Here is a 16,819-nt window from a genome sequence, read left to right as displayed (position 1 = left end):
CTGCCACAGAGTGCCTCAAAAATTTAAAAGTTTTAGGGACCTCCCTGTTGATCCAGTGGGTAAGAATCCACCCTTCCAATGCAGGAGCCCGGGTTCGAGCCCTGGTCAGGGAACTAGATCCCGCATGCATGTAGCAACTAAGAGTTCACATGCCGCAACTAAGAAGTCCGCATGCCGGAACTAAAGATCCCTCATGCCACAATGAAGATCCTGCGTGCCGCAACTAAGACCTGGCACAGCCAAAATAAATAAATAAATATATTTTTAAAGTTTTGAACTCGAATTCTAATGTTGCTTCCCTATGTGGACGCCAGTGACTGTGAAATATGTTGCTATTAAATCCCTCTGTACTAGGCAGTACAGCCTAGGCAATGTTGTAACAAACTGCCCAAATCCCAGTAGTGTAACACAATAAATGTTTATTTCTCACTCAAAAGAAACAAAAACAAAAGAGTCCAACACAGATAGCCACCTTCCCATCTGGAAGAAACAGCCTCCGAAACCACCATGACAGGAAAGAGAAGTCTGGAGGACATGGACAGATGCTTGTAAGGGCCAGTCCTGGAAGTAGCGCATATCACTTTTGCACACACTCCATTGGTTGAAACTCAATCACATGGGCCCACCCTTAACTGCAAGGCCTGCTGGGAAATGGAGTCTTCCTATGTGCCCAGGAAATAGAACCAGTACGAATATGAATACGTATCACTATCTCTGCCACACCCTAAAAATATCGCTTCTACAGAGCTTCTCCTGTGTGGAAATTCTAATGGATTTGAAAACTGAGTATGGCCTAATTCTTACCATACTAATAACATAGCTCTCATGTCTGAGCACTATTTTGAATGTTCTTAACGGAGACTGTCTTTCTAGAGGAGACTCCAAAAACAAAAAAACAAAATCACCTAAAGATTATGGCTGGACTGAAGTTCTTACTCTCCTCATCCCAATTAGAATGTCCTTCCTGGGCGTACCCATTAATGGAAATTTGACCTGTGACTATTGCCACAAACAACCCATTTGTCAAGAATCACTTTCTAAATTCAATAAATAAGTAAATAAATAAATAAATAAACAAAGCTTCAAGACCTAAAAAAAAAAAGAATCACTTTCTAAATTCAATAAATAAATAAATAAACAAAGCTTCAAAACCTAAAAAAAAAAAAAAGAATCACTTTCTTTGCCACGACAGCAGATGACGGCTGATGAGAGGTTCAAGGAAGGTGTTGAGACCCACGGTGGTTTCCTGGAGTGCCCTTAAGAACCACGTGCTTCAGTGCGGCCAGCTGACATCACGGGTGGTCGTGTCCCTGTCCTTTGCTCCCCCCGGCCCTCCCAATGGCTGAGTAAGCCTCCGTCATCTGGAACACATAAGTGGCTTCTGTTTTCCTGATTGAACACAGACTGACTACCTTTATAATGTTTCTGTCCTCTTGTGCAGACTTGGCTGAGTACGAAGGTCTGAGCTACGTATTTCCTGGGCCTTGCCAGGCTCAGGACATGCATAGTCCATCTCATCCCTATGTGCCGTCTGACGGGCAAGAGGATTAAGAGTTACGACCGAAGCCCTTCCCGCATTCTTTACACTTACAGAGCCTCTCTCCTGTGCGGACTCTGAGATGAACGTGAAGATTGGAGTTCCGAATGAAGCCACTCCCACACTCATCACATTTATGCGGTTTCTCTCGGGTGTGATCTCTCTGATGTAAGTGAAAATAGGAGCTGTAACTGAAGTCCTTACCGCACACTTGGCACATGTAAGGCTTTTCTCCCGTGTGAACCCTCCGGTGAGGGTGCAGAGACGAGCTGTAGGAGAAAGCCTTCCTGCACACGTCGCATTTGTAGGGTTTCTCCCCCGTGTGGACCTCTGGTGAATGTGCAGGTGTGTGATTTGGCTGAAGCCCTTTCCACACTTGCCACACCTATAAGGCTTCTCTCCCACGTGCAGCCTCCAGTGGACTTGGAGGACGGAGCTGGAGCCGAAGGATTTGCTGCACTTGCTGCATTTGTACTTTCTCTCCAGCGTGGACCCTCTGATGGACAAGAAGTCTGGAGCTCTGACCGAAGCCCTTCCCACACTCTGTGCATATATAGGGCCTTTTCCCTGTGTGGACTCCCTGGTGGATACACAGAAGCGACCTGAATCCGAACCCCTTCCCACACACGTCACACGTGTAGGGCATCTCCCCCGTGTGGACTCGGTGATGGTTGTGAAGAAAAGAACTGCGCTTTGCCACATTCAATGCCTTTATAGGGTTTGTCTCCCAAGGGCCCTTTCTGATTCCTGGGAAGGTCTGAGCTCTGTTTGCAGCCCTTAGCCCACTCCTGACCCTCACAAGTTTTCTCCCCTGAGTGGGTGTTATAGTGAACAGTAAGTCCTGAGCTCTGACTAAAGTCCTTTCCACACTGGTCATATTTACAAGATTTTTCTCCTGTGTGAGCGCTGTGATGAACATGAGCATTTGCATCATCTATGAAACCTATTCTATAGTTATTACACCTGAAAGGTTGCCGCACTGCATAGACCACGTGACTGTGTTTGACTGCTGACTTCATAACCAAATGTTTCCCACAGCCGGTGTATCTGTAAGGTTCCTCTCCTTTACATTCTTGGAAATCATTACAATCACGTGAGGTCTGAAAGAAGCTGCCATCACACTGAGGACATCCATCCAATTTCTCTTCCATATGAATTCTCTTGTATACTTTCCCTGAGAATTCTCAGGCTCAGTCATTACGTTGGCTTTCTTCCAAGATTCTGGGGTAAGGACCTGTGCCAGGCCTTTCCGAGCTGTGATGTCTTGGTTTTCTAAATTAATGGCATTTATTACATACCTTTCATTTTCAGACACTTCTGCCCACTCTTCACAGAGGGAAACATCTCCTTCTAAATATTGGGGACAATCTCCTTGAAGATTCATGACATAATTCTGACTCACACTCAATTCACTGATCCTTCGTTTCCAAATCTGCCAAAAGTAGAGCACTTCTGGTGAGAGGTAACTCAACCCTTTTTCCTGAAGGTTCGAAATGTTGTTTTTAATCCTGTCTCCTATGAGGAGAAAGAGAATTTGGCTAAGTGAACAAGTAGATCATCTATCCAAAGGCTTTGAGGAAATGAAGTAGGATGGTATGAGAAGTTGCCACTGGCTCCTAGTCATATAGGAAACAATTAGAAACCCAGTAATTCTAATCGGTGAGCTGCTAATTAAAAACCAGGTATTGCAGGGAAATCAAAAGAAATCTTGGAAATAGTTTATAAAGGAAGAAATTCACCTCTCGGTTATAAGAGTAGTTGATAAAAAGCCTTTAATCATTTTGCTACAGAAGGCATGGGGAATGCTCCCATATGATTCATGTAATATGCATAATAATGGAGTTCTGGACATGGTGAGAGGCACAAACGATCAGGGACCTTCCAGGATCCTGTAAAAGGTTGCAGAAACAAGTAACAAGTCCTATCCCCTAACGATGTCCCTTCCCTTACATCACTGTTATATGGGATAGAACTATCATGTATGTTTGTGTACAACCTTCACAACTGTACAGGGTGGGCCTACAGCTGCAGTGGGGATTGAAACGGGGATAACATTGTGAAATATGAGACATCCTTTTTATCTTTCCCGAGGTTCCCTGGCTGCTTCATGAAGAGACAAAGTCCACCAAGATCCTGCCATCCAATTCCTTAACTTCTCCCGTTTGAAGTTACTGCAGAATCTCAAACAGCCATGGCTATGAGAATTGGCAGCATGAAACTGTCAATGGCCTGGCACCCAGGGAAGCAAGACTGTACGAAAGGGACATAAGAAACAGGGGTTTGAGGCAGAAGAGGATGGTCACACCCTTGGCACCCAAAAATAGGCTTCAAATTGTCACAAAAACCACGGTTAAAACCGTCTGGACACTGCTTCTGGTTCAAGGTAATTTTCTGAGTCATTTTACTGACAGTGACTCTGGTTCATAAGGTGGTGTCAGAGAAAAGGGAAACAGGTTTAAAGCAGCAGTTTTCCACCAGTTTTGACTGTACCCATAGTAAGAAAAGCATTTACACTGTGACCCAGTACCTACACGTAGACACATACCATAAACTAAAATAGTTTTATCAGCTGAGATTTACCTTACCAGGTGCAATGTACTCTGATAAATCCTTTTGTGTTCTAGTCCATTAATCTATTTTGCTTTTCAAAAACTGCTAGTTATGACATGGTCACTTGATTTCAGGACTCACCAATGGGGTTGCATCCTGCAGATTTAGCCCAAGGGGCCCTGTTTATAATCTATGGACATAGTGGTACTTAGTGTCACCTGGTTATTGCAAGCACAGGGTCTACAGCCAGATTGGGAAGGTTCAAATCCTAGTTCCTCTGACAAGCTGGGTGGCCCTGGACAAGTTACTTACCCACTCTGTGCCTCAGTTGTTTCCTCTGTAAAAGGGGGGCAATGATAGCAACTATCTCATAAACTAAACTGAGGTAATACATATCTGTATATGGGGCTCTGAGAAATTGAAATTAGGTTAGATATTGATCAGCACGGAAGCAAATCAGCAGACACTTATATTGCATTGACCACCAACCAGATCCTAATTTGGTTCCTTTAACACTAGTTTGTCCAAAACATTGGTTTTGCTCTAGAGGCAACCAAGGGACCAAGGCCTTGGTAATGTGTGAATTTTCTCAATCTCACTCTGAGAAATATGAGGAGAGAATGAGAGCCTAAACGTGTGAGGAGGTCAGGGTAGGCTTGCCAACTGCATCAGATGCCCACAGGGCAGGGGGCGCAGCGTTGACAAGGGCTCCCTCACCAGCACCTTACAGGGGACCACCGGCTCACAGTTATCTGCTAAAACTCATGAACTGCAGGTTCCCACCTGCACGTGCATCTCTTAGGAGATTTCTCTCTGGCGGCCAAAGTTTCCCTTTGTGCTCCAACTGGAATATTCTATCTGGTTTGAAGCTGACCACTTGAGAAAACAGGACCAGTGGTTTGATGCTTACTTACAGGGAGGTCGCTGTCCTCACCCACAGAGACCAGGTTCCTGAAGTTCTCCAGCATCACGTCTTGGTACAGGTTTATCTGGGTGGAGTCCAACAGCGCCAGCTCTTCCTCGGTGAAGACCACAGCCACGTCCTTGAAGGTCACGGTTTCCTAAAACTTCAAGCACATGCCACATTCACCATCTACACAAATGACCCCTGGAAGAAGAGCCACGTTGGAAGCTTTTGTGCCAGTCATTAAGTTGTGGTCTTCTTGCTCCAAACCCTCTTAGTTCCCTGACCAGGGATTGAACCCGGGGCCACGGCAGTGAAAGCACCAAGTCCTAACCACTGGACCGCCAGGGCATTCCTGCAAACTTTTTTCTATAATCTCTTTTCATTAGAGAAAGCTTTATAAAATAATATCATGTATGGAAAAAAGTACTTAAAATTCTGCATTCACTTTGACTTCTTTTCCCCCAATTTAAAGATAAGTTACAATATACACGTGTACATATAATGAGAGAGAGAGCGTGCATGCACATATTTCCATGTCCTAATATTTTCACCCACTTTATCTCACTTGATAGCAGCACAGGGTCGAGACGAGAGGACGAATAAAACCACAATAATCCATTGATCCAACACCAATCCAATGGATGGACATGGAGTCCACGCCACCATCTTTTTCTTTTTCACTGTTATAAACAATGCTGTGATGATCATTCTTTGAACACTTGCTCTGACTTAGAATTCTTGGAGTGGGAAATACTGGAGCAGAGGTTTGCAGAACTTCTACAAGGGCTGAAATGCCCCTGCAGTTGTGTGGATGTACCCATTTCTCCATATGTTAGCTAACAGTGAACACCGATCTTTCAAATCTTTGGTCATCTGCTAGGAAAAGAATCACATCTTGTTTCAATCTGCATCACTTTGATTACTAGAGGCTGATCATCTTTTCATATGATTATTGGTCATTTGTTTTTCCTCTTTTCTCCCTTCCTGAACATGAAGGCTCAGGTCTTTATTCCCAGCTCCTGTTTTTAAAATAAGGATATTAAAATTTTGTTGTGCATGAAGCTTTTTTCACCCAATATGCTGTCTTTTAACTTTGTTCATGGTATAAGTTTTGGTAGCGTGTATTACGTGGAGAATACAACATCTGGAAATGAATAAGAAGAAATGTCCCACTGAGGAGAAAAACCTGGGCAGAAAAGGAGGATTCATTATTTGGAGTCACCTCTCTACATAATGTGGGCTCAGGGCCCTGAGATGAAACCATTATTGACAGGCCGCATATAGAGCAAACAGGCACATTACAGAGTCCTACAGACCTGGGCTCAAATCCAGGATTCACCACTCATTTCTTCATCTCTAAAGCAGAATCATACCACCTCTCTCACACAGCTATTTTGGGCATAAATGCACTGAGTAATGTACTGTGCTCACCTAATATGTTTTTTCCCCCTTTTTCCTTTTACCAAGGGAGGGACGTACGTTTACTCTTTGATGCCTTACGTTGTTATTTCTGGAGAGAAAAGGGAACTCGACCCACCTGAAACTTGGTTTTGTCTTCCCCATCTTGGGAAAGGGCTGAGGCTTGAGACCGCAGAGCTGCAGGAGAAGAGAGAAGCATTAAGAAAGGTGGGGCCTGCCTGGGCGCTCTGACTACCCACCTGGACCTCAGGAATGTCTGGCCCCTTACAGACTGGTTTCTTTTCACTGGACGCAGCTCTTCATCCACCTCATATTTCCTCTCTCCACACCCGACTTAGATTCTCCCCCACCCTTCATAAGCTCTCAACTCTTTCCTCCCGCCTTGAGGAGGAAAAAGTCTCCATGGTCACCCCTCCTAGGTTTCTGGAGCATCAGCAGTTTTATTTTATTTATTTTTATTTTTAAACCAGATTTTTAATTTATTTATTTATTTATTTTTTAAAGCTGTTGGGGGTAGGAGTTTATTAATTAATCTTTTTTTTTTTGCTGTGTTGGGTCTTTGTTTCTGTGCGAGGGCTTTCTCTAGTTGCGGCGAGTGGGAGCCACTCTTCATCGCAGTGCGCGGGCCTCTCACTATCGCGGCCTCTCTTGTTGCGGAGCACAGGTTCCAGATGCGCAGGCTCAGTGGTTGTGGCTCATGGGCCCAGTTGCTCCGTGGCGTGTGGGATCCTCCCAGACCAGGGCTCAAACCTGTGTCCCCTGCACTAGCAGGCAGACTCTCAACCACTGCGCCACCAGCGAAGCCCAGCAGTTTTATTTATTCTCTGATCTTCCTAAACTGGAGAAGCAGAAGATCCAGTGGTTCTTCATTCTTGAGACTGTCCAAGCTCTGAGGAGGAGCTTCAGATGGATACCTGGGCTCCCAAGTACCTACCTCCACCTCCACTCTCCAGAGCCTGCTTCTTGGTTTCCATGTTCCAGAGACCTGTGGGCTCAAGAAGGAACTTGACTTTATCTGAGTTCTTTCTTCCGGCCCCAAAGTTCACACCCTCTGGATGCCATTCATTCAGAGGATATGTCCTGAACGGCTATATGCACAGTCCCTGCTCTGGGGCAACTCACAGTCCAGAGAGCCATGAATGTCGCAGATGGCTGTACAGTCAGAGGAGTGTCTGCAGGGAGGGCCCAGCAGCAGGAATCTTGCAGCGAGACACAGGGCCTTACAGAAGGATACAGATCCCACAAACATACAGGATCTGTGCCCTGTGAAGTAAAACCTGGAGTGTAAAAGCTTCACTAACGCAACAGTCTGGGGATTGCAAAAATAAAAAATCCACATCCCTGTCCTCAAGGATTCTAAAAATCAGGATATGACAATGGAATGCTACTCAGCCATAAAAAAAGAATGAAATAATGCCAGTTGCAGCAACATCGACGGACCTACAGATTACCATACTAAGTGAAATAAGTCAGACAGAGAAAGACAAATACCATATGATATCACTTATATGTGGAATCTAAAATACAACACAAATGAACTTATCTACGAAACAGAAACAGACTCACAGACATAGAGAACAGATTTGCGGTTGCTGGTGGAGGGGACGGGGAGGGATGGAGTGGGAGTTTGGGATTAGCAGATGCAAACTGTTACATATAGGATGGATAAACAACGAGGTCATACTGTATATCACAGGACCTATATCCTGTGATAAACCATAATGAAAAAGAATGTGAGGGACTTCCCTAGTGGCACAGTGGTTAAGGCTCTGTGCTCCCAATGTAGGGGGCCCGGGTTTGATCCCTGGCCAGGGAACTAGATCCCACATGCATGTTGCAACTAAGAGTTCTCATGCCACAATTAAGGAGCCTGAGTGTCGCAACTAAGGAGCCCACGTGCCGCAACTAAGGAGCCCGCCTGCCGCAACTAAGACCCGGCACAACCAAATAAATAAATAAATAAATATTAAAAAAAGAAAAGAATATGAAAAAGAGTGTATATGAATGTGTAACTGAATTGCTTTGCTGTACAGCAGGAATTAACACAACACTGTAAATCAACTATTCTTCAATAAAATAAATTTTTAAAAATAAAAATAAAAATCAGGATATGGGTGAGCAAATGTCTTCTAAATCAGAGTTTGTAACCTCTCCTGTTCCATGACCTCCTTTGACAGTGGGTGATATTTATGGACTTCTGTTCAGAATAATGTTTTAAATGCATAAAATAAAACACAGGATGATTTTAAAAGCTAATTACACTTAAAGACAACCTTCAAAAATATTAAAACATCAAGTGTGTGCTTCATTATTAATTATCAAGAATGAATCAACTACTGTAATTTCAAAATAGTAATGAGCAGAAGCAATATTTTGAAACATCTACACCAACTGTATTATAAGAATATCTATGATTTATGGGACTTCCCTGGTGGCGCAGTGGTTAAGAATCTTCCTGTCAATGCAGGGGACATGGGTTTGATCCCTGGTCCAGGAAGATCCCACATGCTGCGGAGCAACTAAGCCCATGTACCACAACTAAGCCTGTGCTCTAAAGTCTGCGAGCCACAACTACTGAGCCCACGTGCCACAACTACTGAAGCCCACGTGCCCAGAGCCTGTGCTCCACAACAAGAGAAGCCACCGCAATGAGAAGCCCGTTCACCGCAACGAAGAGCAGCCCACACTTGCCGCAACTAGAGAAAGAGAAAGCCCATGTGTAGCCACAAAGACCCAACGCAGCCAAAAACAAATAAATTAATAATTAAAAAAAGAATATCTATGATTTACATGGATAACAGAGTCACAGGTTCTGCTAATACTATTGCGGTTTGCTGCCTACATTCATAATGGAAGGAAATGCTGATTTTCAGTTTGACCAGTATACATTTTTTTCCCACTCAAGTTCATGGACCTGCTGCATTACACCATGGACTCGAGTTCAAGAACTCCTTTTCTAATGAAGCCTTCTCCTGCCAGCACCAGATAGGATGAACCACTCCGGGACCCAGCCACACTATGTTTACAATGCTGGCTTAGGGCTTCCCTGGTGGCACAGTGGTTGAGAGTCCACCTGCAGATGCAGGGGACACGGGTTCGTGCCCCGGTCTGGGAGGATCCCACGTGCCGCGGAGCAGCTGGGCCCGTGGGCCGTGGCCGCTGAGCCTGCGGGTCCGGAGCCTGTGCTCCACAACGGGAGAGGCCACAACAGTGAGAGGCCCACACCGGAAAAAAAAAAAAAAAAAAAAAAAAAATGCTTTTAGCACCTTTCACACAGCCTGCCTTGTTAACATCTCTAAATCACTGATGGACTCCAGCCTTCTTCCTTTATTTATCTTCACTATCTTGGACAGGTGTGGCCCCTCGGATGCACTTAGCAGATCCCATCAACAGGCTGTGATGCACCCAGAAGAACAGAACTCTTGAAATCAGCCTGGAGCTAGTGAGTAAGTAATGCAAAGACACTGACCGGGAGATTCCGCCTTCCCTTACCTGTTTTTCCCTTAGATCCAAGCCACAGAGCAAATTCAGACAGCTACACCTGCTTGGGATGTCCACTCTAAGATGCTCCCTGGATTGTGGCGCTTCAGGAGCTCAGGTGTCCACCTTTCCTCTAACCACCTGTCCTGGACCTTCACACAGCCTGTCTCACACCATGTGTGCCCTGCCCTGCACTAGGATCGCTCTCTCCAAAGCAAATGTGGAAGACTGGTTCACCTGATGACCTCCTGTATGGAGGATAAAGGGCAAAGGAAGGCAGAGGCCAGGTCTGTAACAAGTCCTCCACAACAATGCCTTTCAAACTCAACTCTTTAGGATCCTCCAGGACTGTGCTTTGCAAACTTCAGAGTTTTTAAAAATCACCACAAGAGATTGCTAAAACAGGCTGCTGGATGCCACCTCCAAAGATTCTGATGCAAGAGCTCTGCAGTGGAGCCCAGGAATCTGTGTTTCTAACAAGTTTCCAGGTGATGCTGATACAGCTGCTCCAGGGACCACCCTTGAAGCAGCACGTGCTAAGATACTCTTTGCTGACTTCCAAGGTTTCCAGGGGCTTCTAGTTTGTACAGAATTTCCTTGTGGTTCCTCCTCATGTCCCTGACCGCCAAGAGTTAGGGCTGCCTCAAGATTCAGTCCAGGAAGTTCTTCTCTATCTCGTCTCATCACTCTCTTGGTGAACACACTCGACTTCATGACTTCAAAGTGCATCCACATGCTGACGGCTCAATGCCAACCTGACGGCTCCACTCGGGTGTCTAAAAGGTGTCTCAAACGCGCCCCCAAACCAAATTCCAGATTTGCCTCCAGAGGTCCCCCTCCCCTTTCAAATCCCTTTCAAATAAGCAGGCGATATATTCTGGAGCAATCCTTGATTTCTCTCTTTTTCATACTCCACATCCAATCAGCAGCGAGAACCTTCAAATTGTAGCCAGACTCAGACCAATTCTTCTTGCTGTCACCACCCAAACCACCATCTTCTCTGCCTGAAATACTCCAGTAGCCTCCTAACTGGTCTCTCTGATTCTATTCCAGTCCTGCCTGCAAGTCTATTTCCTACAAAGCAGCCACAGTGGTCTCTCTCTCTTTTTTTTTAATTAAAAAATACTTGATTGTTAAAAAATGCTAACCAGGGCTTCCATGGTGGCGCAGTGGTTAAGAATCCGCCTGCCAATGCAGTGAACACGGGTTCGAGCCCTGGTCCGGGAAGATCCCACATGCCGCAGAGCAACTAAGCCCGTGCGCCACAACTACTGAGCCTGCGCTCTAGAGCCCGCGAGCCACAACTACTGAAGCCCACATGCTTAGAGCCCGTGCTCTGCAGCAAGAGAAGCCACCGCAATGAGAAACCCACGCACTGCAACGAAGAGTAGCCCCCGCTCGCCGCAACTAGAGAAAAGCCCACGTACAGCAACAAAGACCCAACGCAGCCAAAAATAAAATAAATAAAATAAATTTAAAAAAATGCTAACCATGGTTTGAGCTTTCAGAGAGTAATAATATTTTGTCTGGTGGAGGGTCCTGCCTTCATGCTGACACTGCTGACAGATCAGGATGGTGGTTGCTGAAGGTTGGGGTGGAGGTGGTAATTTCTTAAAATAAAACAATGAAGTTTTAAAAATATAAAGTCATGTCACTTCTGTGGCCAAAACCTTCACTTGACTCAAAACCTTCGTCCTTTCAATGGCCAAACGACCTTACACTATGAGGCCTCCCAAGACCCCATTTCCTACTTATCCTTCCTCTTTCTCATTCTCATCAGCCTCTCTGGCCTTCGTACTGGTTTTCAAATAGACCAGTCATATGCCCACCTCAGGGCCTTCACTGCCATTCCCTTTCCCCAGATGTCCACAGGCCCCCTACCTCCTTTGGGTCCCTACTCAGGCACCACCTTCTCGGTGACAGCACCCCTGGTTATCCCACTTAGAGCTGCCAGTCCTTCCGCCAGCACTCCCAAAGCCCTTTTCCTGCTTCGTTTTTCTCCATGAAACTTATCATCTAAACTTCCACCTGTTTTTCTTGTTTACTGTCTTTCTGCGCCCACTAGAACGTGAGCTCTCTGAGGGCTGGGATTTCAGTCTGCTCCTGGCACAATGTAGGTGCTCAATAAATATTTATTAAAAAAAGTTTTTTTATTATTGAAGTATAGTTGATTTACAATGTTGTGTGAATTTCTGCTGTATAGCAAAGTGACTCAGTTATACACATATATACATTCTTTTTTATACTCTTTTCTATTATGGTTTATCCCAGGACATTGAATATAGTTCCCTGCGCTATACAGTAGGACCTTGTTGTCCATCCATTCTATAGATAATAGTTTGCATCTACTAACCCCAAACTCCCAATCCATCCCTCCCCCAGCCCTCAATAAATATTTAAATGGAGACTGGGACTTGCCTGAACTCAGCCTGCTGCTACCTGGATCCTGGGTCTGCTGATACCAGTTATAGAGCAGAATGGCTTTTGTTCCCCAGCTCGTTCACTTAGTAAATTACATGCTAAGGACCATGTGGGGTGTGTCGGGACACAATGGTGATCAGGGCAGGAAAGGATTCTGCACTCAAGCTGACATTCCAGCTGGGAAGACAGCACACATTGACTGAAATTCTACCATGTGACAGCTCGTGGGATATAAAGAAAGATACCGTCCCTGACCATGTGGTGCTCACACTGCAGGGAGAAAGAGGATGACAGAAATAATTGGTGACAAAGGCAGTGGGATGAAGAGATAACGGGAATAATAGATACTGCAAAGGTAGAGATAACAGATGAATAAACTTATGATGAATAAGATTATGTACGGGGATGAAAAGGAGGAGAACTCAAATGTGAGTCTGGGTTGAAGCTTGAGGAAAATGGGGAAATTATGTTGTTTTAACCTAGACAGCAAAAGGAGGAGCCAGGTTTTGGAAGTTACAGCTCTTGTCTCTCAATATTGGGAGCTGTGCAATGGTTTGGCTTCAAATTCTGGCTCAGCCACTTGGTAGCTGTACTAACACTAGAAGAGTGACAAACCTCTGAGTCTGTTCTTTCTTCTGTTAAATGAAGATAATAGTCCTTACTTGCAGAGTGGAAAGAATTAATTCTTTCTCATACACGTATACATGCCTACCTACTTGAATGAAGCTCATAGCCCAGTTCTTGGCACATAGAAAATCCTCTATAAACTATTATCATTGCTGTTATTCATTCATCCCCAGGCACTAACCTCGGACTACAAGCATCCCTTCATTTAACAAATATACGTTCAGTGCCTAACTACATCTTGGATGCTACAACAAACACTGGGGATGCAGCAGTAAATAAGACGGGCAAGGTACTTGTTCTCATGCCTTCTGGTGGGTAAACAAATCTACAAAGGTGATCAGTGATTACAAAAAGGGCAATGAAGAAAAGGAAACACATGTGACAGATTCTTGTTTGCCCCCCAGAATGTAAGTTCTCTCAGACAAAACATTAGAGGCAGGTTTGGGAGGGGCAACATTAAATCAGGTGGTCATGGAAGGTCTCTAAGACCCGCATGAAAATAAGTCAGTTGTGTAAAGATCCGGCATGAGAAGGGTACAGGGGGAAGTGCAAGGACAAAGGCCCTGACTTCTGGAGATAACATCTCCTGGCCAAGTGACACTTGTTAGGTTTCTTAACCTTTCTAAGCCTCAGTATTCTTATCTGTAACATGGGACTAATATTATCTAACTTCTGCAGTTGCTGAGCAAATTAAATATGTATTAATTTACTCAGGGACTTCCCTGGTGATCCAGTGGCTAAGACTCCGCACTCCCAATGCAGGGGGGGCCTGGGTTCGATCCCTGGTCAGGGAACTAGATCCCACATGCCACAACTAAGACCACGGTGCAGCCAAATAAATAAATAAATAGTAAATAGAAAAATTAATTTACTCATTCAAATATTTATTGACAGGCTACTATATGCCACACACTGTTCCAGGGACCAGGGATACAGCAGTGAAAGCCCTCAACATAATAACTGTTATATAATAAGCACTTAATTAATGCATACCATTAGTTACTGTTATTACCTCTTTCCTACACGTAGCACATCCTTGAAACAGTGTAAGCCTGAGCGATCTACTGATCAAATGAACCACTACTAGAGGCCAAGGAGAGAACATACGAATAAGACACCAGGAAATTCCCCAACCTTAGAAGAAACCCATTTCTGAAGGAAGGGGGTAAGCCTGAGGGGCCTGAACGGGACATGTGTCAAAACCATGGGATAAATAATGAGGTCGGAAAAACAGGTCTCCATCTGGGAAGACAGCAAGCATTGACATAAAACAACAACAACAAGAGACCAAAGTCCTACTCACCTGGAGCTCCAATGGCAAGAGACCTGGGATTATTCCTTCCTCTTTGATGCAGTTCTCTCTGGCAAGGGAACAGTTGGAAGAGAGCAAGAAAATAAATGAGCCATGAGATAACATGATGTTATCATAATTCCCAACACACCACAGGGAAACATCTCTGAGCACCAGCTGGATGTAATCTACTCCTCCCTTTAACCTACCCTTCCTGTAATCTACTCCTATTACTTCCTTCAGGTGTCCTGGAAAGGGACCACCCTCCCTACAGGACTCAGAGAGAAGGGCCCATGCCAGTCCTGCTTTGTGCCTTGTCTGCAAGCCTGCACTCACTGTAGCTCCCAGGAGACAAAAAGAATCAGGACACAGTCTCGAATTGAATTCAGAGCTGTGATTCCCACATGCTATGTGACATTTAAATTTTGGGGGGAGGGGGAAGGATTTTTTTATTGAAGTATAGTTGATGTACAATATTATATGTTACAGGTGTACAATTTAGTGATTCACAATTTTTGAAGGTTATACTCCATTTATAGTTATTATAAAATGTTGGCTATATTCCCTTTGTTGTGTAATAAATCCTTGTAGCTTATTTTATACACAACAGTTTGTACCTCTTAATCCCCTACCCCAATCTTGCCCCTCTCCCCACTGGTAACCACTAGTTTGGTCTCTATATCAGTTTGTGACATTTAGAGCGGAATTCAACCTGTGTGTACCTCAGACGCGACAAAAACCAGACGCAGCAACAATACATCAGCAAAAGAATCTTTCACAACTTGCACAGTGCTTTAAAATTCTCCAAGGAACACATACAGAACATGAAGATTCAACTTCAGCAGCTCTTTACAGAAATGCCTTCACAGACAGAAATCTCTGAAATTAGTACAGAAGTGGGTGGGTGGCTACCGTGAAACAATTCAAGATACCATGAATCCGCGACTGCCTGGATTGGAGTCTCCCAAACGGGAGATGCCCGTCTCAGAGTCGGAGCTGCCGGCCTCAAAATGCTCCTTCCGAGCCTGAGGGGTACCAAGGGCTGCCGGCCCGGGCCCCGCCCCCCATCCCCCCACACCCCGGGACGCTCGGCGACCCGCTTCCTCAAACCCTTCCTTCGCCAAGCCGAGCTCGTTGAAATTCCCTGGTTCCGACCCTCCGCCATTCGCCGCCCTTTCCCCCTCAGATCCTTGAGATCTGGCCCCTGTGCCTGCGGCCGGAACAAAGAACTCCAAGAACACTCACGTCCCTTTCGCATAAGAAACCAAGGCAGTGGTGCGCCGACCGGAAGCGGAAGTGGGCGACTAGGGTGGGCCCGGACTACACTTCCCAGAACCCTCTGCGGCGCGCTGTCTTTGAGTCCAGACGGTGATGGAAATAAGCGTCCGCCTGGAGCTTTGCCAGACGCGTGGCGGAGGGCAGGGGGCGCTCAAGGTTGCAGCGCTCAGCTTTGGGTTGCCGCTACACTTTTCTTTCCTTAGAAGAAGAAAATTCAGGGACTTCCCTGGTGGCACAGTGGTTAAGAATACGCCTGCCAACAAAAAGAACACAGGTTCAAGCCTTGCTGCCGAAAGCTCCTACATGTTGCGGTTACAACTAAGCGCGTGCGCCACAATTACTGGTCCTGCGTTCTAGAGCCCGTGAGCCGTAACTACTGAGCCCGCGTGCCACAACTACTGACACCCACACACCTACATCCCGTGCCCTGCAAAAAGAGAAGCCACACCAATGAGAAGCCTATGCACCACAAGGAAGAGTATCCCCTGCTCACCACAACTAGAGAAAGCCCGCACGCAGCAATGTATGCAGTCATAAGTGAATAAACTTATTTTTTAAAAGCTACCACTCACTACTAACATGTTCACATTGTAGGAAATCTGACAATATTCTCAAACAAATCCACAATCCCTTACAGGGGATACAAAGCATTACTGATGCTTTGGTGTAAACTATATATAATTATTATTTTATATATATTAAGTACATAACTTACATATAAAAATCATATGTATTATATATGTATACATATTGTATTATATTACATATTTACATATATATATATATAATTCCCAAATAGTGCATGGTCAATGTTAAGAAAACACAGGAGAAAAGTAAGAAAAAAAGAAGGAAAAATGTAAGAAAAAAGGACGAAATTAAAGTCGTCTGTAATCCTAGCACCCAGAAACAATCATCATTAATATCTTGGCCCATTTACTTCTCGATCCTCTATGAGAGTAAATATGTATTAAAAATATTTTTCTCCCCACGAAATTGGCATATTTTGGAACATTTTTCTCTCACTTTATATATCATGGGTAGCTTTCCACGTTACTAAATAATGGAATCATTTAAAGTGGTTGCCTAGGATTGTTTAGTTTTAGATGTTACAGCCTTGTCCTCCAATGAAGTTATGCTTCCAGTCTTAGTGTATCAAAACTAGGGATAATAATTTTCTTGAAATTTTCCCAATTTGATAAACCAAACACAGTGTCTCATTATGGAGATGCTGAATAGATGTTAATATATCAGTGGTGGGTGAATTGCCTATTTATATAACCTTTGCCCAGTTTTCATAACTGATTTGAAA

At 44.6% G+C, this 16,819-nt stretch overlaps 1 protein-coding gene across 1 annotated transcript; it reads right to left on the bottom strand.

Annotated features, from left to right (window-relative positions):
• Positions 1-402: 402 nt before the first annotated feature.
• ZNF285 (zinc finger protein 285) lies at positions 403-15,690 on the bottom strand. The gene is given in 11 exon segments (XM_089902752.1): positions 403-1,864; positions 1,867-2,012; positions 2,014-2,229; positions 2,231-2,703; positions 2,706-2,969; positions 5,002-5,148; positions 6,532-6,590; positions 7,348-7,398; positions 7,536-7,676; positions 14,245-14,302; positions 15,165-15,690. Coding segments are annotated over 11 exon segments (1,875 nt in total). The 5' UTR covers positions 15,168-15,690; the 3' UTR covers positions 403-1,547.
• Positions 15,691-16,819: the final 1,129 nt, after the last annotated feature.

This window comes from Delphinapterus leucas, chromosome 20 (genome assembly GCF_059928025.1).
Source record: "Delphinapterus leucas isolate spDelLeu-1000000601 "Yukka" chromosome 20, BTC_Dleu_Yukka2, whole genome shotgun sequence".
In the NCBI taxonomy this organism is placed as follows: Eukaryota; Metazoa; Chordata; class Mammalia; order Artiodactyla; family Monodontidae; genus Delphinapterus; species Delphinapterus leucas.
This window is presented reverse-complemented; position numbering and strand designations above follow the sequence as displayed.